Below are 24,476 nucleotides of genomic sequence, written 5' to 3' on the forward strand. Positions count from 1 at the left end.
GTAAAAAACCATAGGCCCACCCCAATGCATGCTGGTCCTATACCAGTCTCTTTATTTATAGAAACAAAATGGCCCTACAGCTCTTACTGACTAATTTAACAAAATAACAACAAACAAAACAAATCATTTAAAACAAAATATTAACCGACAAATAAACTCCAAAATATAAGTAAACTAACAACAAACTTTAACTAATTTCAAAAATAAGAACAAAAACAAAAATAAAGAACAAATAGCTCCAACACTCCGGCCCCTAATTGTGCATACAATCACAATTACTTTAAAGTCCCAAAAGGAGGAGCTATTCCCTTAAACAAATCCTTAATTTTCATTGAGGATTTTCTTCACGATGAGGCTTCCAGTAGCAAAATAAGTTTTGTCACTGGCCTTTCCAAAACACTGGTCCTTGTTTGTAGTCTCACAGAACGCACCAAGCCTTTTGCATCCTGGTTTACATTTAAGACTTTCGCCATCATCCATGATCCTCTTGGAGCTGTAGCGTCTGCAATTAAAACAACATCTCCAGGTATAAGACATCTTTTAGTCCTCATCCATTTTTGTCTTTCTTGCATCAGAGGTAGGTACTCAGAAAGCCATCTCTTCCAGAACAACTCTGCCATGTACTGTACCTGTTTCCACCTTTTCCTGACATGCAAATCACTTGGATGAAACAGTCCTGGTGGAAAAACTGGTTTATTTTTCAGCAACAACAAGTGATTGGGTGTCAGTGCTTCAAGATCATTTGAGTCATCTGAAACTTTAGTAATGGGTCTGTCGTTCATTATAGCTTCAACCTCACAGAAGACTGTGTGGAGTCCTTCATCATCCAGAACTTGCTCCTTAAGAACTGAGGCTAAAATATTCTTTACTGAACGAATGAGACGCTCCCACACACCGCCTTGGTGAGAAGCTGCTGGGATGTTGAAGTTCCATTTCATGCCATCCTGAACAAAAGCCTTTTGAATTTTGGCATGGTCCAGCTCAGTCAAACTTTCTTTCAACTCTCGATTCGCCCCAACAAAATTTGTAGCATTATCAGATCTGATGGTCGAAACTGGGCCTCGTCTACAGATGAACCTCCTCACAGCATTTATACAAGAGTCTGTATCAAGTGTACATGCAATCTCCAGATGTACTGCACGACTGGTGAAACAAGTAAAAAGAACTCCATACCTTTTAAGGAGACTTCGTCCTCTTTTAACACTTATAGGTCCAAAATAGTCCACTCCAACATTTGTGAATGGGGCTATGTCTGGCAGGACTCTCTCTTCAGGCAGATCCGCCATCTTTTGTTCAACAAACTTTCCTCTGTTGCGTCTACACGTGACACAACGAGAGATGATTTTCCTGGCAGCAGAATTTGCATTTAGTATCCAGTAATTTTGTCTTAGTTTTGACAGCATGTGTGCTCTTCCTGCATGTCCCAACCTTTGATGGATATGGCGTAAAATCAGTGTTGACACATGCATATCTTTTGTCAAAATTACAGGATGCTTTAATTCCATAGGCATGGCTGCTTTATTCAATCGGCCACCCACTCTGAGGATTCCTGCATCCAACACTGGATCAAGTTTATAGAGACAATTTCCCTTAGAGACTCCTTTGAGGCCATTGCGGATTAAAGCCATTTCAGTCGTAAATTTCTGTTGTTGTGCATATTGAAGAATAGCTTGTTCTGCCTTTGCCAAGTCTTCTGGAGTGAGATTTCCTTTCTTCAAAGTGGTCTTAAATCTTTCCATTCTTATCTCCACTTCTTTCTGACCTTCCGGATCATTCTTATTCAAACCTGCAGCAAGCAACTCTTTCCTCTTCTGTGCCAACAACACCAAGACCTCTTTCATCTTTAAAAGCCAGGCTACAGAGATTTTAAGTTTTGCCCAAGACGAGAAGTAGAGGATAAAATAGCTGGTAGGATTTTGTAATTCTCTCACAATGGCATTCATTGTCAGGTCCCTTTTGACCTCTGGGTCATCTGCAGAAATTACACTGTACTCCACATCCAGTTTAGGCCATTCCTTTTCTGACTCATAGAGAAATTCTGGCCCTTTTATCCATCTCCTACATTTGAGGAGATCCCCAGCTCTCATACCTCTGGATGCGTCATCTGCAGGATTCTCCTTAGAAGAAACGTATCTCCACTGATTCACATCTGTTGCTTCCCGAATAACAGCAATTCTGTTTGCAACAAAAGTATTGAATCTTCTGGTTTCATTGGAGATGTATTTCAGTACTGTTGTACTATCAGTCCAAAAAACTGATTTTTCCAACCTGACTTGCAGCTCCTTTTGCAGAAGCCTGTCCACCCGAACTGCAAGAACTGCAGCCGTCAATTCCAACCTGGGAATTGTAGTTTGCTTGAGAGGAGCAACTCTAGCCTTTCCCAGGATAAAAGCAACATGCGTGACGTTATTCTTTTCCAACTTTAAATATGACACCGTTCCATACCCATCTTGACTTGCATCAGAAAAATGATGAAGTTGTGCCCTATCTGGTCTTCCAAAGCAATTTGGTTTAATGCAACGTTCCACTTTAAACTTTGAAATCAGCTGGAGATCCTCCAGCCAATCACGCCACCGCTGGGAAAGAGAGTGGGGAATAACTTCATCCCACTTCAAATTTTGTCGGCAAAGCTCTTGTAGCAACAGTTTAGCTGGCATACTGAAGGGAGACAAGATTCCCAAAGGATCATACAGTGAGCTGACCACAGACAAAATTCCCCTTCTGGTTGTTGGACGGTCCTGCAGGGAGGTTCTGAACTGGAACTTGTCTGTTGCTATGCACCACTGTAAACCCAGTGCTCTCTCAACTGGAAGTTGATCTGTGTCCAAATCCAGATCCTTAATTTCCTTTGCTCTTCTTTCCTCTGGGATTGACATGAGCACTGTGCGACTGTTGCTGATCCATTTTGAAAGCTTAAATCCTCCTTTAGCGCAGATATCTGTCAGCCTCTTCACCATGTGCACTGCCTCCTCTTCTGAAGCAACAGATTTCAAACAATCATCCACATAAAAGTTTCTTTTGACTGTATCAACCACTTCAGCTGGAAACTGTTGTGCATTATCATCTGCAGTTCTCTGTAGAGCATAATTTGCACAACTTGGCGAAGATACAGCTCCAAACAAATGCACTTTCATCCTGCATTCCTGTGCAGACCTTGAAGTGTTGCCATGTTGCCACCACAGGAAACGGAGAAAGTTGACATGTTTTTCTGAGACGTGAACTTGGTGAAACATGGAATCAATGTCCGCCATTAATGCAACAGGCTCTTGTCTAAATCTGATCAGAACCCCAACTAGCGAGTTTGTGAGATCAGGTCCCTGTAGAAGCTGACTGTTCAATGATGCTCCTTTATAAGTTGTTCCACAGTCAAACACAACTCTTAATTTGCCCTTTGTGGGATGATACACTCCATGATGAGGGATGTACCACACCTTTCCATCATCTTTGTGCAACTCATCTACAGGCACAAACTCGGCATATCCTCGTTCAAGCATGTTGTTTACACATTTAGTGTATTCATCCTTATAATGAGTATCCTTTTCGAATCTCCGTCTGAGACTCTGGAGACGCTGCTCCGCGACACAGAGGTTATTTGGCAAACTGGAACCTTCTCTCCTGAAAGGCAAATCAATGTGATAATGATTTCCAATAAGCTTTATTGAACTACTAACAATATCCATGAAACACAGATCCTCTCTAGACATTTCAGTCTGCTCCTCTGATGATCTTTCATTAAAATCATGATTGTACTGTTTAATCAACATGTCTTCAAGACGCTCAACAGAAATCCTATTGGCTGTTACAGCAGTGCAGTTGGTTTTATTTCCACTGTTACTTCCAGTGCGCAGGGGACCATTTATGACCCAGCCAACTTTTGTTTTTACAGCATAAGGTCCACCTCCCACACTGTTTATCACCTTCCATGGCTCCAAAACATTGGAAGCATCAGTGCCTATCAGTAGCTCCACATCTGCATTAACGTTGTACAGTTTAACAGGTTTAAGATGAGGCCACTGATCGATGTCGCTTTGCTGGGGAATATTAACTGTAGAAACTGGCATAGTCTTTTGAGTCAAAACATCTGGCAATGGCATGAAATCATTTGCTTCCAAACCAGACACTTCCAAACCAGACAGAACTTGTGTACTAACAATCTTATCTTGACTCATTGTTCTCAAAAAGATATTGGTCTTTTTACCTTTTACATTCAGCCTTTTTGCCAAAGTTTCTGTACAGAATGTACCTGAACTTCCAGGATCCAAAAACGCATAAGTTTGCACAATTTTATTACTCTTTTGGCTCTTAACTTGAACTGGAACTATAGAAAAAATTGCATCAACTTCATGACCAGCCCCAATATACCCACATGTCTGAGTGGTTGCAGTTGAAAAGTTGACATTAGAGTTTGTCCTCTGTTGAGTTTGTTCCGAAGACGCACCTGGATCCTTTCGCTCTATATGAAGAACCCCTGGGTGCCTTTGGTGACACACGTCGCAATCCAAACGACTCCTACAGTCTTTGCTTGTGTGACCAACTTTTAAACAACCAAAACAAATTCCCCTTTCCTTGATAAAAGTCAACTTATCCTGATGCGTTTTAGCTTTAAACTGCTTACAATTCTCTAGTAAATGGTTGCTGTGTGAACAAAACAAACAACTATGCAGAACGGCGGAAGTTGTTCTGCTTCCAGTTGATTGAGCTTTGATTCCTGGCACTGTACTGACATTAGTGGCAAAACTACTTCCTTTTCTCCTTTGCTTGATAGAACTTGAAGCTTTAAAGCTGCTTCCAGATTGTGAGTCTTGGATGTTGCCAAACACTGGATCTGATGCTACCTTTACCTGTTTTATTATAAAGGCAACCAGATCAGTGAACACTGCTCTGTAACCATTTTGTTCCTGCAGTTCATAGGCAACAACTCTCCATTTTTCCCTCAATTTGTATGGAAGCTTCATAACAACCATTCTCATATTTGAGGGCAAATCCAACTCCTTCATATAAACAACTTGCTGCATTAGATTCGAACATCCTTGAAGAAAAAGAGAGAATGACTGTAGACCTTTCACATCCTCACTTTTAATAGGTACCCAACTCACAATCCTCTCCATATATGCAGAGGCAATTTTATTTTCGTTCCCAAAATGTTCTTCAAGAAGATCTTTGGCTGTAGAATAGCCCTGCTCAGGTGGTAAGTGCTGACAACTATGCACCAAATCCCTAGGCTGCCCCCTAGTGAACTGCTCTAAAAAATGCAAACAGTCGCTCCAGTTATCAGTTTTAGCTTCCACTCCATTTTCAAAGGCATTCATAAATGATCTGTACTGTAAAGGGTCTCCATCAAACACAGGGATGTTTCTGGCGGGGAGGACAGAAGATAAGTTTTGTTTTACAAGCAAAGTAGTGATGTCATTTTGTTTTTGCATAATATTTACAATCTCCTTCGTGCAGTTCCCAGTCAAAGTAGGAGACTGAGGCTGTGTTTGCTGCGTCACTTGAGCTGAATCATCAACCTGATGTTGGGTTTGACTTTGTCTAGGTACGATTACTTGTGATTCAGATGCAGAATTTATACCAGAGTAATCTCTTGATGTTGGAACAAATGTATCGGCACAAGGATTTAAACTAGGCGCTTCTTGTACGTGCCCTCTTTCAAAATAAGAGTTCATTCCATCAGAATGCTCAGAGCTACAAACTGAATTTATTTTTAAGACACGAAGCTTTGCATTAGTGGCTGCCAGCTCTGTTTCCAAGGATAATGTCTCCTTTTCTTTTCTCAGTTTTTCCTCTTGCGCTTCGATAGAATGTTTTTTCTTTAATGCAGCGAGTCGCTCCATGAGCGCTGCCTTGTCAGCCGCAGCTTTAATGCATGCGGAAGATGTTGATGAAATTCGACTTTGCTGTGACAAGGTTTTTGAAGGTGGTTTTACACTTGAGATATTAGAGACACTGTCTTCAGGTTTTATTTCATCCAAACTTTCAACAGCTTTATCATTACGAACAGTATTGTTTTGTTCAGTATACGGCTCGCCCGCCTCCTGCAACCAAACCTTTACTTTGTCCATAAAAACAGAGAATGCTGTCACCTTCGACTGAAAATGTGCAACTTGCCTTTTCACTTCATCTTCTGGCAGTGGCAAACTTAAAAAGGATTCTTGCAAAGCGTTTGCATCTTGATAGTGTGACCTCTGTGTAGTGTCTTCTCTGGTCTGCATTCACAACAAAAAGGCAATGGTTAGAATGCTCTCTTTTTAATGTCGTGGGCAATCAGCACAAAATCTCGCAGGAATCCTCCATTATTCTGAGGATTACATTTCCACTTGCAGTGTGATCGTATAGTGGTAAATTTATACAACCAAAATAGAAAAACTTCAACACCATTAACATTGCATGTTAAATTTCCCAAATGAAAGGAATATAGAAATATATTTTAAAGCTGTACATGAAACAATGTAATTTCTCTAAACAGTGTGGCACAGTCACATACCTGCATTCACAACAAAAAGGCAATGGTTAGAATGCTCTCTTTTTAATGTCGTGGGCAATCAGCACAAAATCTAAACGGGAAAGCAACAACAGAGTTAGCTAACTATGCTCCCATTTTGTTTCCTCTCCTCCCAATAAAGAAATCTCACATAAACGTGCACTCAGTTCAACATAAAGACTGGAGAAATGACCCGCAACAAATGATGTATAAACAACAAAAATAATCGGGTCAGACTGTATTACTTTAACAGCCTACGATATGATTTTTCCTCCCCACGACATTTGCGCATTCCTTACCTCGCAGGAATCCTCCATTATTCTGAGGATTACCCAGAATCCCTTGCCCTTTGTGAATATTGCAGGGTCACTTTTTCGACAGTAGGTGGCGCCAATGTCCCATTTAGCGGGATTTAACTTCAACTCTATTTAACTATGTTACACACACCCCCCTTAAATCCTGCTAAATTGGGGCATGACAACAGAAAAACAGAAATTTCCAATGCATAAAACATAACAGTGTGACCGTGGGAGCACAAGATAGTTCAAGTCAGTTAAAAAAACTTTCCATATGGAATAAGGCAAGCAAGAGAGCGGCCAATTCCCCTGCCAACCCAGATATGAAAGATGCCGTATACACCTCCCATGATGTGAACATTGCTCCACGCAGGTATTACCCAAAACGTTCTGAGTAACAGCACATTTGCAAAACGGCTAGTAATCTATCCTGAAAACATATTTCGCACAAATGAAAACAAGGAGTCAACTGTCGACACTGAATCATCAACCTGTTGTTCATTGATCTCACAAATGAGACGTGTTGGAGGTTTCACAGGTCTACCTGATCTAGTACAAAGAGGTGGTGGCTGTGTACGCACTACACGGTCCCCTGTACTCAGTCGTGTGTCAGTCACAAGCTCAGGGGAAAGGACATGTGGAGCATCTCCCGCCAGAAGCTGCGAGGAGGCACTCCGGGACACAACAGATTCAATAGAGGGGGCAGGGGAGGGCAACCGGGAAACCAACGGGTCACACCCAGCAGGCGGGGCCACAGTCGATTCTGCCTCAGAGGTTGGGACGCTGAAAGCCGCACCAAGAGAACAACCAGGTTGACCAACCGCAGAGTCCCTGTCACTTGCTTGGTCCATCTGCATGAGCCAGCGAACCGTCTTCGTCTCACCATCCTGCACATCACCTGGAAGTTCTGGTTCACCTTGTCCACTATCCGCAACCGAGGGGCAGGTTGACACTGGTATGCACTCGTTTCCTGCAGGAATGAAACTCACAGGAAGTAGTAGGTTTCGGTGAACAACTTTTTCCCTGAGAGTCACAGGGTCTCTGATGTGGTACACATTGATGTCAGGTTTCACAGACGCCACCTCAAAAACTGTGGATTCCCATTTGTCAGCGATCTTCCTCTTTCCTCTCTCACCACGATTAGCAAGCAAGACTCTGTCACCGACTGAGAGGGGCGCACCCTTAGCCTTGCGGTCATAATTCCTCGCCTGGCGAGCCTGGGCAATACGGCTGTTCTGCCTGGCAATGCGGGCAGCCTCAGACAGGTCACGCTTCAAATGGGCGACAAATTCACCGTGGTCAACAACGGCACCATCAGGGAGAACATGCTGGAAAACAACATCAACAGGCAGACGAGGAATTCTCCCAAATACGAGAAAAAAAGGTGCGAAACCTGTTGTTTCATGTTCAGTGCAATTGTAGCAGAACGTCAACATCTGAAGCATTTGCGGCCACCTGGCTTTGGATTGAGGGGGCAAAGCCCGTATCATATTTCCCAAGGTCCTGTTGTATCGCTCGACAATACCATTCCCCATTGGGTGGTAAGGAGTGGTGTGTGATTTCTGGATGCCAGCCATGTCCAGGAGCTCCTTAATGAGTTGACTCTCAAAGTTGGCTCCTTGATCAGAGTGTATACGTCTGGGAAAGCCGTACACACAGAAAAAGTCATTCCACAGGCGGCGAGCAACCTGCTTGGCAGACTGATTCTTACAAGGGAATGCATGCGCTAATTTGGAAAAATGGTCCGTGACAACCAAAACATCAACGCACTTCTTGTCAGTCTGTTCAGCAGTCCAGAAGTCGATGCAGACTAGCTCCATCGGTTCAGTGGTACAAATGCTCTCCAGTGTGGCACGGTCATTCGGCTCTGGGGTTTTCCCAACCACACAACGAAAACAGCCTTTCACATGATTGATGATGTCACGCTCCATCCCTGTCCAAAAGAATCTCTGCCTTGCAAGAGACAGGGTGCGGACTTGGCCCTGATGACCCGCCGTATCATGGATGCCTCGGAGAACTTCAGTCTTCAGAGTGTCTGGGACAACAAACTGGTAAATCGTCACGTTCATGTTCCTGTCTTTCTTCACCTTATACAACATACCATCTTTAATCAAGAGTCTGGACCAATGTCTGAGTAATTTCATTACACCACGGGACTCGCTAGCACGTTCATGCCTGGTGGGCCTCTTGTGACGCCGGACATAAAAGAAAACTCTGCCCAAAACTTCATCTTGTTCCTGCAGGTTAGCGAGTTCACTTCTCGGCGTACAGGCTGGACGGGCAATAGTTGGGACCTGAGGGATATCAGATCCCACACCTCTCACATGGCTGATACCACCAGTGTCATGTGCAGCCAACACAGCAGAAACATCCTGTGACGAGAGAGAACCTTGAGGGTTAGCTAGGATAGTTGTAGCTCCTTCCTCAGACTGATCCACAACCAACTGGCAGTTTGCAGCACACCGAAACATATCCTGCACAGTCCCATCCACCAGACCGTGCATTTGGTTCAATAGGGCAGCATAAGGTTCAGTGACTAGCCTGTGGCCTATGCACGACTGGACAAATGGCTCTCTACTCAATGCATCCGCGACAACATTTTTGGTGCCAGGGACATACTTCAGTTCAAAACTGTATGCTGCAAGCTTTGAAACCCATCGTTGCTCACATGCATCTAACCTAGGCTTGGTTAAGATGTATGTCAGCGGGTTATTGTCCGTCCACACTGTGAAGTGGCTCCCTTTCAGCCAATGGCTAAACTTGTCACAGACTGCCCATTTCAGAGCAAGAAACTCCAAACGATGCGCTGGATAGTTTAGCTGAGAGTGTGACAGGGTCTTACTGGCGAATGCCACTGGTCTGGCGATGCTACCATCAGGGGGCAACTGTGAGAGGACGGCTCCAAGGCCGTCAAAGGAAGCATCAACTGCAAGGAGAAAGGGCGCAGTAAAATCTGGATGGGCTAATGTGACACTATGCACAAGTTCATGTTTTAGGGCCTTGAATGCTTCCCTGCACTCATCAGTCCAGTCAGCCGGAGACAGCTTCACGTGGCCCCTTTTAAATTTAGGCTTACGGCCTCTACCTCTCTTGCGTAGCGCAGCTGGTTCAGCCACAAGATCAAACAGTGGCTTAGCTTTTGCAGAGCACCGCTCGATAAAATGATGGTAGTAGAGAACCATCCCCAGGAAGGATCTGATTTTCCTTGCACATGGTGTCACCCCGTCAGACTCCATCAGGTCTGCTTCCTCCACATTGTCTATAGCCTGCACTTTACTTGGGTCTGTTTTCACACCTTCACCACATATGATGTGTCCCAGGAACTTCACAGACCGCTGAAGAAAGTGGCATTTCTTTGGTGCGAGCTTCAGGTTGTTGGCAGAAAGTCGTGAGAAAACCATCTGCAGACGTTCAAGAGCCACCTGTTCGGATGGGGCATAGACCATAAGGTCATCCAGATAACACAACAAACTTGTGAAGTTCTCATCACCAAAAATGGACATCATCATCCGCATAAAAGTAGCAGGACTATTTGTCAGGCCTTGAGGCATCCTGTTATATTCATGAAGGCCAAATGGGGAGGAGAATGCCGTGTATTTTTTGTCGTCCTCGTGGAGTCTGACATTGTAAAACCCCGATGTGAGATCCATTGTAGAAAAAAAAACATTCCCACCAAGTGCTGCGAGGGCGTCTGACTGATGAGGCAATGGATGTGCATCTTTAACTGTTCTTGCATTTAACCATCTAAAGTCATTGCATATGCGCAGGTCACCATTTGGCTTAACAACTAAGACAAGGGGGGATGAGAATTCACTCTGGGACTTACGGATTATCCCTGACTCCTCCATCTCATCTAGGGCAGTGCGAAGCTTCTCGTAATGGCATGGTGGGACCCGTCTGTATGGCAGTCTGAAGGGCTTGTCATCCACCAGGCGGATTCTGTGGACAAAGTCAGCAGCCTCACCGCAGTCCATTTTGTGCCTTGAAAAGATGGACTCATACTGCTCAATGAGTCGCAGCAGCCTATCTCTCCATTCTGGGGAAACTTCACAGGACGAGAGGTCCAGGTCCTGCAGGCCCAAATCACACAAGCGCTGTGACATCTCCGCTTCTGATCTCGGTGCGGGCGACGAGTTCTGTGTGTATTGTGTACTGGATCGAATTTGAACAGGTTCAGGTAAGTCCTGCACAGAAAGACAGGGGGACACATCAGCAACCTTAGCATTTCTCCTGAGAGTGAGGGGCTTGTCGGAGGGATTCACCACTTTAACAGGGACCCAACCATCCCCAAACAAGGAAGTGACAACTCGCCCCACTAGGATCTGTGCAGGTTTGGATCGAGACTGAGTGGGTTCAATAATGACAGCACTTCCCACCGCTGAGGCATCAGGAGCAGGCAGCTTAGCCCACACTAAATGTTCAGACAAGGGCTGCAAGGTGATGCGTCTCTTAAGCTTTGCAGTGCCGAAACTTGGAGGCATTGCTCTGCCACCACAGTCATCAGAATAGGACAGCAAAGTTGCCAAATGAGGGAAAGCATCATCCTGGGTACCAACAGTCATTTTTAACTGTGAAATAAGCCACTTTATCGCATTGCTGCCCAGAATCATGTCATCAGCCTGGCCCGGAACCACCAGAACAGGAATCACCACCTTAAAGCCATATATTGACACTGTAAGATCATACATAGCAGAAGGCGTAACGAGGTGACCCCCACAACCAACAATGACAACGTCTTCAGCTGAACGTCTCTCAATATCAGGTATCGATTGTGAAAGTTTCTCATCAACTGTCTCACTTATGGTGCACGCCATAGAGCCACTGTCCACTAATGCTTTAAGAACTTGTCCACCACTAGTAGTCACTGCAGAGTAGAATAAACTATCAGTGTTTGAGAGCCTATGCAAGCCCTGTGCAATCAGTGTTTTATTTGGCGGGACAATGCCACTGTAAGTAGAATACAAAGTGTCATAATCATTAATATCAGTCACATCCAAGATGGGAGGCTTACTTGCTGGATCTGCGCTGTCCTCCCCTCCACGCAGATCGTTCAGTTTCCCTGATGACCACTGGAAGGAGTACACTTGCCCTCTGGGCAGTTACGTCTCGAATGACCAGGTAGGTGACACATGAAGCACAATCTGTTTTCCCGACAGTGCGTGAGTGTGGAGTGGGAGCTATCTCTGCAGATGGAACATGGTGTGTCATCTAAGCCCGGTATTCTCGGCAGTCGGGCACTCTGTCGCCTGGCATTAGCTCGAGCATAGCCTGGGCCTTGAAGCAGCACCTTCTCTAGCATGCTGATCAACCTCTCAATAGCAGAGCCATCCTGACTCACAGCTGGCCTCTGCTCATGGTCAGCCAAACAAGGAGTACCATTTGTGCTAACCTCTGCCTTATTCACATAGACACAGTTACCCGTCTGTGGAGGAGACTGGAACCCCTTACCCAGGTGATACTCATCCAGTACCTCCTGAACTTCACGAGCTGACCATTTATCACATGTTTTGGTTCTAAAAATAAGAGCCAAGTCTCTGCAGGGGCAGTGTCTGATGAACATGCGTGCAACCTCCACACCAGAGTTCTCAAAAGATTTCCCCTGCTCCTTAAGACAGTTGCCAACAACATCAGCAGCCTTGTTCAGCCTCAGCCAGTACTCATATGGATCCTCTCGGTCCTTCGGCAGGGTGGAATAAAAGTCAGCCAGGGGCACAGACGAGCACTGGGTGGAACTAAAATGTTTGTGCAGAAGTCTGTAGATAGCTTGTGGATTATGCTGGACATCAATTCCACCATTCCTCACACCAAATTTCACAACATCTTTTGCCCTGCCTCTCAGATGCATCAAAATCTCCTCAGCTTGGTTTTCTGGAAGAATGGCACTCTTCTTTATGTAACTCTGCATGGCTTCCTGCCACTCATCAACAGACAATGAGTCCGAACTCTCCCCCCGAAACACAGGTGGGTCTTTAACCTGTCGTGGAGCCACCAGCTGGACTTGAGAGAGATCTAGTGAGCGGCTGGAGGGGAGATCTGTTGTTCCATGCGCCACCTCAGGACATGTATATGTAGCAGATGCAGGGCTCGAAGTGTGTGGCGTGGTCAGGTGTGACAGAATGCTATCAGCCAGGCGTTGCCCAATTTGCTGCACAATGTCGCTCATTTGGTCGACTAGACTCACATCAGTTATTGGGGGGTCTGAGGTAGATGACTTAGTGCACTGTACTGACTGCGACTCAGCCACCAGCTCACAAGAACTATCTGCTGCTCTATGCCCCACCCGACAGTCACCCAGTGAAAAAGGAACAGTTGTGAACCCTCTGCCCCTACCCACAACAAGGGGAGTCACATTTGGGGTGTCATCAGAGTCACTTAGATCCATATCTAGCAGAATATTAATAGAGCTAAGGTGGACTTAATACAATATGGCAATATACAAAGCCAATATAAAAGTATGTCCAACAGTCCCCAAAGTTTGATTCCGTTACCCAACAGACTAAACAATAAGGAAGCTGATGCTCCACGATGATGCTGCGACGAGAGGACACCAGCCCGATTCAGCAGCGTCACGAACGAGTCACGGCACCAATGTGACCTCTGTGTAGTGTCTTCTCTGGTCTGCATTCACAACAAAAAGGCAATGGTTAGAATGCTCTCTTTTTAATGTCGTGGGCAATCAGCACAAAATCTCGCAGGAATCCTCCATTATTCTGAGGATTACATTTCCACTTGCAGTGTGATCGTATAGTGGTAAATTTATACAACCAAAATAGAAAAACTTCAACACCATTAACATTGCATGTTAAATTTCCCAAATGAAAGGAATATAGAAATATATTTTAAAGCTGTACATGAAACAATGTAATTTCTCTAAACAGTGTGGCACAGTCACATACCTGCATTCACAACAAAAAGGCAATGGTTAGAATGCTCTCTTTTTAATGTCGTGGGCAATCAGCACAAAATCTAAACGGGAAAGCAACAACAGAGTTAGCTAACTATGCTCCCATTTTGTTTCCTCTCCTCCCAATAAAGAAATCTCACATAAACGTGCACTCAGTTCAACATAAAGACTGGAGAAATGACCCGCAACAAATGATGTATAAACAACAAAAATAATCGGGTCAGACTGTATTACTTTAACAGCCTACGATATGATTTTTCCTCCCCACGACATTTGCGCATTCCTTACCTCGCAGGAATCCTCCATTATTCTGAGGATTACCCAGAATCCCTTGCCCTTTGTGAATATTGCAGGGTCACTTTTTCGACAGTAGGTGGCGCCAATGTCCCATTTAGCGGGATTTAACTTCAACTCTATTTAACTATGTTACAATAGCATTTAATAAACTTCCCAAATTCAGAAGACACTTCCTTAACGTTTTCATGTGAGGTCATTAAAGCGGAAATTTTCCCCATGTACTTAGATGCTTGCTTACACATTGAACTGCGCTTTTCTTGGCATGTCTTTATATACAAATCCAAACCTTTTGGCGTAAATTTAACGCTTCTTTTCTCTGCTTGCATCTCAGTGTCATCCTCTCGTTTACTCTTAATATCCGACATTTTTATTGTCCTCTTGGATTATTTCAAACTTTATAAAGATGCACAGCACACTGAGAATCCATAGCCTAAAGTACAAACATGACATCCATTTACCTGCCTTTTGCAGCGGACAAACATTTCCACAGAGGGCGTTGGCATGTTTCAATTAGCGATCCAATTTTGCACCAATTTAGTACGTCAAAACTCAGTTCATCAGTCTTTGTAGTGAAATAATGTCTTTAAACTCCAATAGCTTCACCGTTTTCCTTTACGGCTTAAACAATATTATCACTCACCAGCTTTGATGAACGAGTGACATGTTGATCCAGGCCTCAACATCAAATCCGTCTGGATTACTCACCAGACGATCCAATACCTTTTATTCGAGTTCGACGGTGATCCTTGAAATCCTTATATCCATTAATGAAGGATTATTCCTTTGTCCACGGGAAGGTTTTTTACTTTGTGTAGTGGCAATTCCTTTACTTTTGTATGATCAAACGTCCCACAACTTAAAGTCCACAAGCCACTGCTGCATTGAGGTAATATTTCGTACGCAGGCAAAAGAAGTCCATTGTCCAAACCTTTTAGTTGAGGGTTTTGGTTTTGGTTTATTTATCCATTTGGCAAGCAATAACAAGATCCTTCCTACTGCTTCTCCTGCTCTGGTAAAAAACCATAGGCCCACCCCAATGCATGCTGGTCCTATACCAGTCTCTTTATTTATAGAAACAAAATGGCCCTACAGCTCTTACTGACTAATTTAACAAAATAACAACAAACAAAACAAATCATTTAAAACAAAATATTAACCGACAAATAAACTCCAAAATATAAGTAAACTAACAACAAACTTTAACTAATTTCAAAAATAAGAACAAAAACAAAAATAAAGAACAAATAGCTCCAACAGTTGCGTTTGATTGGATCACCTGTATCTGAAGGGGAAAACGTGAGGTAGAGGCTCCATAGTATAGTACAGGGGTGTCCAAACAGTTTTATTAATAGAAATTCACCTATAGGGGCCAACAATCCCTACTGACATTATTTTCTACAGGCTCATAACCCCAACATTTTCATGCAAATATGATCTAATCAAATTGCAATATATTAAGCTGTGTTTTTGACTTTAAAATGTTAATAGTGAATAAATTATTTGAAAACACAAATTCAAAATAATCAGAATCTAAAATTTATGAATTTCAGGAGACAATTCTTGTACTTGCTTGCCAACATTAAAAAAAAAAAAAAAAAAAAAAGGAGGTCTGATCCCAATTTATTAACACTGAATCATTTCAATTGTAATTGTTTAATTCGGCGTATCGTTATTAGTTTGCATGTTTAAAAAGAAAAAGGTAGATGAAGATAATACAAAATGTAAGCTTTGAAACTGGTATTTTTTCTGTTTTATTTTCAGTTTGTGTGACCATTCAGTACCTGTCTTTGCCTGTGCCATTACAGTGAGTGCAGGCTGGATCGGACTTTGCCGCACCATTACACATCGGGCAAGTTTTCTACAACGACACAAATAAGCAAATGTTTTAATTGTACCTTGATCAGACTTTTCATGTCTTATTATTTACTATTGAGAGTTTCCTTACTTTTCCACTTCCACTGCACTCCTTGCATTGCTCAGTACCTGCTGCATTGCACGTGTGGCATTGCTAAACACAAACACACAAAAAAGATAAAAATGAGTAAAAGGTAAAAACTTTTCAGAATCACACTGATGGGGAGTTCTCCTTAGATTCCTCACACACAGTTTGTGTTCATGGTTTAACTTCTAATTAGAGCTCCAGCTAAAGTGAAAACTACATGTGGCTATAGCACTGACACCTCGTGCTATGTTAGAAACCAGCTCATTCAGGAACTCAAATCTTCACAGATTTCAAGTATCCCATTCTTTAAGTATATATGTCTTCAAGCTTAAAGCTCAGAACCAAACTGCAGGTAACCCAGCACTTTGACAGATAGCTTTTGTTATTCAGCCACCTTGACGGAGGATGTGTAGGGCACCCGGATCTTCTCTGTGTGGTCACTGAAAAGTTTGGGGGGTGTGGCCTGGACCTCCCATGGTCGTGGAGCGGGCTGGGCGTAAAAGTCAGCAGGCTCACCTTTTAAATACACGAGATCACAGAAAATGACAGTCAATAAACTACTAGTATAGTAAGTTACTGCATTGTCAGTAGGTTTACGCAAGGATTAATAAAAAAGGCATTTCATTATTATGAAAACAAAAGCAAGTGTTTCCAGGTTTAACTCTTTCAGGTAAAACACTATTGATTAATCAGTTGTTCTGGAGTTTGATTCATAATAGGCTCTGAGTATCACACTATTGTTTTTAATCCCTCACAAGGCCATAAACTTTGAGTGTGGTCAAGAACAAAGTGAAAAATGTGGTTTGGTAACAGGAAACAACAAAACTCTACCATCAGATTAAAAAGCATCCAGCCTTGCTCTATAATAACAGAACATGGTGGCTCAAGGAAACAAATGAAAATGACCATTTTAATGGCTCCACATCAGGTTTTGATTTAACAAAATGAAAATGTGCGTTTACCTTCATGTGGTTTGTGGGCCCAGTCAGTTGACCTGGACTCAGTGAATGTCTCCAGACGGTACTAAGGAACAAAAAACAGACTTTACTGAGAGAAACTGGATTTGCTGATAACATTACTGTGCTAATTTCTCTATATTTCACATCAGAGTGAAAGTGAAACATACGTTTCTATGCATCATGTGCAAAAAGCTGGACATGTTAAAATAAAAGCATATTTGTTGTGTCAGATACACGTTACAGGCGTTATGATTTTATTCACAATTTAATGTCACTTTAAGGTTTTTCAGGTCACATGTCAGCCATGTGCAAGTTAAGGTTTGTTTTAAACTGATGTGAAACAGTTTTTTGAACTGAGACTGTCCTCTTTGACAACACATATTTGCCTTTATTTTGTCTCTGCATGCTCAAGATGTCATCACTTAGAAGGACTTTGTAATAACACTGCTCATGCAGCTATTGCCTGTCAGCCTGGTACTGTATGAGCCTTCAGTCTGTTTCTGGATCAGGAAAGAGTTGTATTAATGCACATGTAGAATGAGAAAAAACATCTTATTGTCAAAATAAGTATAAGATGGAGACAAATGGGGGTGAAAATATTGAATAACAAGAACTATTTTCACTCTCACTGTTAAAAGTGTAGAACCTGAGATAGATGTGATATTAAATCCACAATTTGTTTAAACTTGTAACATACAACGTATTTCCAATTTGGTTTCATATAACTGGGCATCATATTACTGCATAACAAATTTTGTGGTAAAACCAGTATTTGGAACCGGTATTCCATATTCTTTGAGCTAATTGCAAGAGTCTTGAGGGTGTGATGAAAAGTTCTGGCAAACTACTACTTAAGCAGGTCTGGACACTTACTAAAAGCCCTCAAGTTTTTGAGCAAAAAAATCCTTACACAGGTTTATTCTTAACAGTTCATTATCATTCAATTATGTCCTTTGGTCAAATGTTTAGAAAACTATGAGTGCAAACAGTTCAAACCAGTCTGTTGCAGAGATAGTAAAAGCAGGTAACTCAGTCCTCAGCATCACTGATGCTGACAGCATTATAAAAAGGGAACATTTAATCACCCTAAATGTGTTGAATGGCTCCATGGAGGTGATGACTCCCTGAGTGACTGGTGCGTCACCGTAGCAGCAATGAGACGACACAAATTCCTTTAAAGCCTCGCGAGCTGCATTTTCAGACAGAGAGGGGATGCTACAAAACACACAAACTCTGTGTTAAACCAGAATATTCTACTGATTGTTGAGCAGCTGAAAGACACAGATAATATGTCGTACCTCCATTCAGGATTTTCAGGGGCGGGTTGGGGTGGAGCTACTGGCTCCATGGGCATGGGAGGAGGCAGGAAACCTCCTGTATCAATGACAAATTTTCAAGTACCAGCAACAGCATTAATGTGAGGAATTATGTGAACCGGGCTTTTCTTACCTCCTCCTGGCACAGTGCCTTCATAGCCTGGGACATTGCCAAACATGTTGGCTTGGGGTGCCATGACAGGTGGGTACATAGCTGGAATAAACAAGAAACAAACCATTGAAACCAATATTTTGGATGAACTTAAAAATTTTCATTCAAACTAAAGTTCTAACCGAACAGCTTAGGAGGTTTGGGCCCTATACCACGAACCTCGTTCAGCAAACATGCAGAACTAAAAAAGTCGAAAACAGAAAAGCCAGCTTTAATTAAGCTTGGTCTAAAACAAAACAAAAAAAGGTGACATTTGATAACGGTGTAACACAATTTCACGCATCACTGAATGCAGGCAAAACAGAAAATACCTCGACATTATAAGTACAGTGTTGACTTTGGCCACATCTTAATTTTTTGCCATCTTCACACAGATTTTTCCCTTTCTATTTATTTTTATTTGGAATTATTAATTTTAGAAAAATGATTATATCCATCTATGGGAATATCAGTTCCTACTGACATGACAGCAGAATAATGGCTCAGAAAATTAAGATTACATTTACATGACACTTTCCCCTTCTAAAAGACTCAAAACTTGCCAATGTTCCTAAAATTTAGTTCCAATGCTTTTGAGTAATTTTGAGTAAGCTAGCATAATTTTAACCTCAAAGGGGATTTTTTTTCCTTCATGTTTGTATACAAGAGAAACTGCTTAATAAACAAAATCTATATGCGTTTTTGAAAGCTTTTTACAACTTACAGACTTTGTTCAAATGCTTTTGCATATTCGTAGTGTTTCCTCCCTTAAATGAAATATCTACTTTTCAAGTATTGCAAGTTGCCCTGTTGTCTTCCGTTCTCGTAAAGTATAATCAAACTTTTTAGTGTTTGAGCCGCTTAGGCGCCGTGGTATTGCCCCTATCAAGTCAGTGAGCTGGGAGTTTGCTGTTCTCCCCGGTTCAAATATTTGAAGTTTGCACGGCTACATTCTCGCCTGAAAATTTGTTAAAAGTTTATTTTGCAACCCAGAAAGAGTAATAAGAGGGGCACTGAAATTCGGGATTGTCCGAGAAAAAACGGGAGGGTTGGCATGTATTACCTTGCATAGCCTGTAACGTTATTATGATGGACAGGTTTTATGAGTGAACTTGACTTTAAATCACTTACAGGTTTCTTTGGAAAAATACTTTCTTATATCCAGGTTCTTTTTGCTGCCATCCTCCTCTCCTCCTTGCAGGTCCTCGCAGCGCAGGATTGCCGCTGCTAAAACTAAACAGAGCTCCCTGAAAGGCACAGCCAATCACATTGGCTATATTTGTCACATGATATAGGACTCCAGTAGAGAACGTAATTGAACTCTTTCTGCACCGCTGGGTGGATGAGAGGTTGACAGATCGCTTTTTTTTTATTTTTTTTATTTCTATCGGTTTTGTTTTTCTTTACTCAAAGAGATCAAATTATTGGTGGGGACAATTCAATAATCGCTGGATATTGGTGGGGACATGTCCCTTCCGTCCATGCCAAATCTACGCCCTTGCATGAATTAAAAGGAAAGGTATCATATTTCACATTATCTTCCTTCAGAAGACTCATTCATCAAACTGGTTAAACAGTGACAAGGTGGAACATGACAATTTTTTTTAGATAAACTTCAGTTCATACAAAGTTACATTATGTGTGCAGCTGAACAAGCCTGATCCTTATGGAACTCCAAAGTGTTCAAAATTAAATAAATAAATAGGTCAAGATGAAATAAATAACTATGTGAATAAATAAGACACAGATATGTAATGTGAGAATGATATTGTGAAATAATGGAACACATTTTGAAAAAAATGCTCATTATTGTGAAATATATTGCATTCTGCTATATAAATTTACTTATTATTGTGAAATATTATTTCATGGTCATTATTTTTCACAATAACAGAGATTATTCCTGAGGCATTTTATTTATTTCCAGCCGTTTTTAGTCCAAAATGACCTTTTTTCAAAGTCAGTCTTTATTTCAAAATCCCGTTTTTCCCGATGGTCTATTTATTTCATAATGCGACTTTTCAGCAGAATGACTTTGTCTGTCAATCAATGTAAGTGGGCTGGACCTTTGCACCTATTGGCTTATCGTTTACCATCGACTAGTTTTCCTGGATACCGGCTCCGCGGACGGCTACTGCAGCTAGCAACAGCGTGCTAGGTCAAAAGTCACGGAGGATGGCGGACTGGTGTGAACTTCAGCCAGTTCTGCTCATTTAAGCAAATCAGATAGAGAGGGATCATTTACCTGTAGATACTGTTTTGAGTCGTTTAGATGTTTCTGAAATGCTTGGGATGATAATTGCTCTTCAAGATGTTCGCATCGATGACAGCATTGTCAAAGGTTTAAGATCAATTCAGCACCGTGTTCGTTTGGAATACGCCGAGGAAGAACAGTCTTCAAATGTTGGCCGTCCACGTCTAGAAATCCCGGTGCAGCACTCAGGACTTTAGTGCTGTCCGGGATAACCGTCGGGGTAATTGCCGATACATTTTCTGTGTCTCCGAGCACAATTAGGAGGAAAATGACGGAGGATGGTCTAAGGTAAGTTTATGCTGTAATTGAGCACCTGTGTGATTCTGTACACAGCATTGTTTAGGTGTTGACCTTAATTATGACGTTTGACAATGAATTATTATTGCTTACTTTTTTTTGTTACTGTCTAAACTAAGTGGGGCAGCTACGGCTAAAGCTATCGGCGCCATCTCGGCGTTGAGACACGTTTAGCAGTGTTAGCTGTTAGTGTGTTAACTCGGAGACTGGGGTCAGTGGAGCCTGTAGGAACCTTTTACACAGAGTAGACCCACCAGCTTTCCACAGTCTACTTACTTATCACATCTTGTTAGACAACAGGGTCATTAGTGCTTTAAATAGTACATAGTTGAATGTTTCATTGCTGTTTGCAGTTGATTGTTCTCTGATAACGCATAACAAGGTTGATGTTAAATAGCGAGTTTATTGAAATGGTTTTGTCTATTTCAGCAGCATTATAGATATACTTTCTCTGGTGTCTTCGGTAAAGCTAAAACAAGAATACATTTACATCCTTGGTTCTTTCAGCATTAATTGGAAAACTTTGAGATTTGCTGTGCGCCTCCCAAGCCATTCTCTTTTATCCCACCTGTCAGGTATAGATGGCAATACTTTAAACAAAGTTAAATTTGTTATACCTGAAGAGAACCAATCCTGACCTAGAATGGGTGAATGAATAATTAGTTGGTAGCCAATGCCTAAGCAACTCACATAGGCCCTGGCAGACTCAATAAGTCCATCTAGGAACAGCTGCAGGAAACACCTCTTCAGTTTAGATTTAAAACATGTGCATGCTCTTTCAGGTTGATGAGGATTATGGTGTGGACTGGACAGGACAACATAATCGCCGCCCATCAAATGAGATCACCATTCCTGAGATTCAGCTCCCAGATGCACTGAATGAACAAGACCCTGCTGTGCTACCAATACTTCAAAATCACTTGTAGAAAGACATTACATTTAATCAGTTTCTATGTCAGGAGGATTTTTTTTTTTTTTTAAATTTCTACAGCTTTGTAGCTAATACTGACTCAAAACAGCATAACCAATTTCATTTTCAACAAAACAGTGAGTGGCTATAAAACAGGATTTGTTTTATACAGCTGTCACTTTAATGATATTCATTTCTTGGTTGGATATACAGTACATGTCAACTCTGAGCAGATTTAATACAATGAACACAGTAGAGTAGTGTAACATCTTAATTCAAATAATTTTTTCTAGAAATTTTTTTTGTATCAGTAGCGAGTATAAACAAAACATATTGTGTAATTTATAATGTACAGTGAACAACTGATTTTGATATCTGAACTCTTCATCAGTTTATATTAAAAAAGCCATAAATGCACACCTGTACTCTGTATTTTTCACTGTCAAGTGTATTAAAAAGAACTAGAACTCACTAGATTGTCCGTTTCTTTGAACACCGAGTACAGTAATGTGATGCAAGAAAGAAGAAATGGTCTAATTTTACCATGTGGTTATGGAATCAATCGTAAACCAGACCAAAACCTGAGTCAGTAGAGTTGAGACACACCTGAATGTCCATTAGAAATGACTCATAGGTACAGTAGTGTGCAGGAAGACGTAGTACTTCAAAACCGGTGGAAGACTTTGGAAGATTGCTGTTGACCACTTCCACAGTCATTTCTCGGCAAGACTTCCCATCCTGTCCAAAACTTGATGAGGGCTTTTTGTTGTGCACAAGATGCTGCAACAGAAGATTGTTTTAAACTATAATGACATCCTATATTCATTATTTTGAATCTTTTATGGAGAAATACCATAAAAGATGACCACTTACATACAGGGCACCAGACATTTTTGCCCCACTCAAATTGCTGTTGTAGCTTTTATAGATATTTTTATGTTAACAAAGCTAAAAGTAGTCTACATACAATTCTAGTGCAACTGATAATGCCACCACTCTTATGTATTGCATGGAGCAAATAACAAAACAAAATTATACTATAGCGTAGAGCTGGGCGATAGAACGATAACGATATGTATTGCGAAATAACTTTTTCTCAATAGAAAAATTAAACTATTGCGATAGACCTCACCGCTCTTGTCCTTTTTATAAAAAAATAAATAAAAATAAATATCGTGATATGAAAAAATCTCATATCGCCCAGCTCTACTATAGTGTACTTTGTTAATGACCCAAGATCACTGGACTGTATGTAATTTACCAAAGTATAATCAGAGAAAACCAATGGCAAAATACCTATCGCAGCAGACTTACCATTTTCAATGAAGGACCGAAGGTAACCTGCCACTCTGCATTTATCCTCGAGAGCATTCCTCTTCTTCCTCATCTTAATCTTCTGTGGCAGGCCACAGTCATTTTATAGCTTTACTTATCTTGTAGTCTTAAGAGCATCAGCAACATTAGGTGTATTTTTATTAAATGTAACCCAGCTGTTCAACTAACCCACGCATACAAAACAGTATATTGGTGTTTTGTGTCAACAATTAATGTTCATCCTTCATAAATTAACCAAATAGCTTTACTATTCAGATGTTAAAAGATGTGACCTGACCTTACCTCACAACAGGGAGCAGTCTCTGATTCCCTTGGTAAGAAAGGAGGAATGATGTCTGCTCTTTCTGTCAGAAGCGGCCATACCATGGTTTCCTTAAGCCCTTTCCTCAGCTGCTTGACTTGACGACTTGTTTGTGTTATGACCTACAACGGTGAGACCAAACCAAAACTGAAGTTGGAGTCTGTAAAGTGACACACACTTTAAATGTTAAATATTTAAAGAACATCCACTGTACTAGTAAAAGCATTTTCAAATTATACCCACTTACAAAATCACTACGTTGAACTAAAATTGCTTTCTTTTCTTTCACATAGATTACTTGTCTTCCATATTAGCACAGAAGATAAGCCACTTTAAAACAGTCATGAATAACTATTACCTACAACAATGTAAATAGTAATACAGACATTAACCCAGAAGACAATTATTTTCTCTTACCTAATTTATAGAATTCTTTGCTATGATAAAAAACAGTATTAAAAAAAAATCTGTGACTAAACTGATTAAAAAGCTCATTTTTGCCAGACAGACAGACTAACCAAGCAATAATAACATATCGTTACTTACCCTGAACAGCGTTTCGTGGAGTGGAGCTAGCTGTGATAGCGTTAGCATTTGCTAACGTTAACACTGTGCGGTTGTGATGAGAACTTGGACCAGGGACCACTTCATCTCCAGTACACTGCTGCAATACGCAGACTGAGGTGAAGACGTTCAATCTAAGCGGTTAGCAACTTCTCTGAGTAACTCAGAAACGGACTTGTTTCCTGCAGCCATGCCCTTCACAAGAATTGATACACCTGTAACGTTATTCGCGCCCAGTGTTTTGCATTTGTCGGTGCCTTAAGTTTATTTTGAGCTGCATACTGCCGCCAGCTGCATAGGAGATGCATTGCACCATTAAACCTAAATCGACAATTCATGTGCTATTACTTATGTCTGAGTAAAGGAGCAACCAATCACACAACTGGCTCCGCCCTGTCTTTCTTGATTGACAGACAAAGTCATTCTGCTGAAAAGTCGCATTATGAAATAAATAGACCATCGGGAAAAA

At 41.6% G+C, this 24,476-nt stretch overlaps 2 protein-coding genes across 5 annotated transcripts in view; both read right to left on the minus strand.

Annotated features, from left to right (window-relative positions):
• Positions 1 to 24,476, minus strand: part of LOC146632610 (protein SSUH2 homolog) — a 32,848-nt gene that overhangs the window by 4,531 nt on the left and 3,841 nt on the right. For 2 of the 4 annotated variants that reach the window (XM_085353410.1, XM_085353409.1), the window contains 7 exons: positions 18,329 to 18,409; positions 18,178 to 18,253; positions 17,965 to 18,094; positions 16,883 to 16,943; positions 16,315 to 16,436; positions 15,924 to 15,986; positions 15,760 to 15,836 (listed from right to left, as the gene is read on the minus strand). In XM_085353410.1, the coding sequence (XP_085209536.1) occupies positions 15,760 to 15,836; positions 15,924 to 15,986; positions 16,315 to 16,436; positions 16,883 to 16,943; positions 17,965 to 18,094; positions 18,178 to 18,253; positions 18,329 to 18,409 (610 nt within the window). Of the gene's footprint in view, positions 1 to 15,759; positions 15,837 to 15,923; positions 15,987 to 16,314; positions 16,437 to 16,882; positions 16,944 to 17,964; positions 18,095 to 18,177; positions 18,254 to 18,328; positions 18,417 to 18,664; positions 18,687 to 24,476 lie in introns of those variants that run through there. The other 2 variants (XM_085353411.1, XM_085353412.1) reach the window with 2 other exon arrangements.
• On the minus strand, positions 1,630 to 14,343 carry LOC146632611 (uncharacterized). The gene is made up of 3 exons (XM_085353415.1): positions 14,104 to 14,343; positions 5,503 to 6,185; positions 1,630 to 1,660 (listed from the first exon to the last, which is right to left on the minus strand). The coding sequence occupies exons 1-3, from the start codon at positions 14,341 to 14,343 to the stop codon at positions 1,630 to 1,632; spliced, it is 954 nt and encodes a 317-aa protein (XP_085209541.1).

Source organism: Diplotaxodon limnothrissa, linkage group LG5 (assembly GCF_057381915.1).
Source record: "Diplotaxodon limnothrissa isolate DT_005_m linkage group LG5, D_limnothrissa_male_GT1.1, whole genome shotgun sequence".
NCBI classification, from domain to species: domain Eukaryota; kingdom Metazoa; phylum Chordata; class Actinopteri; order Cichliformes; family Cichlidae; genus Diplotaxodon; species Diplotaxodon limnothrissa.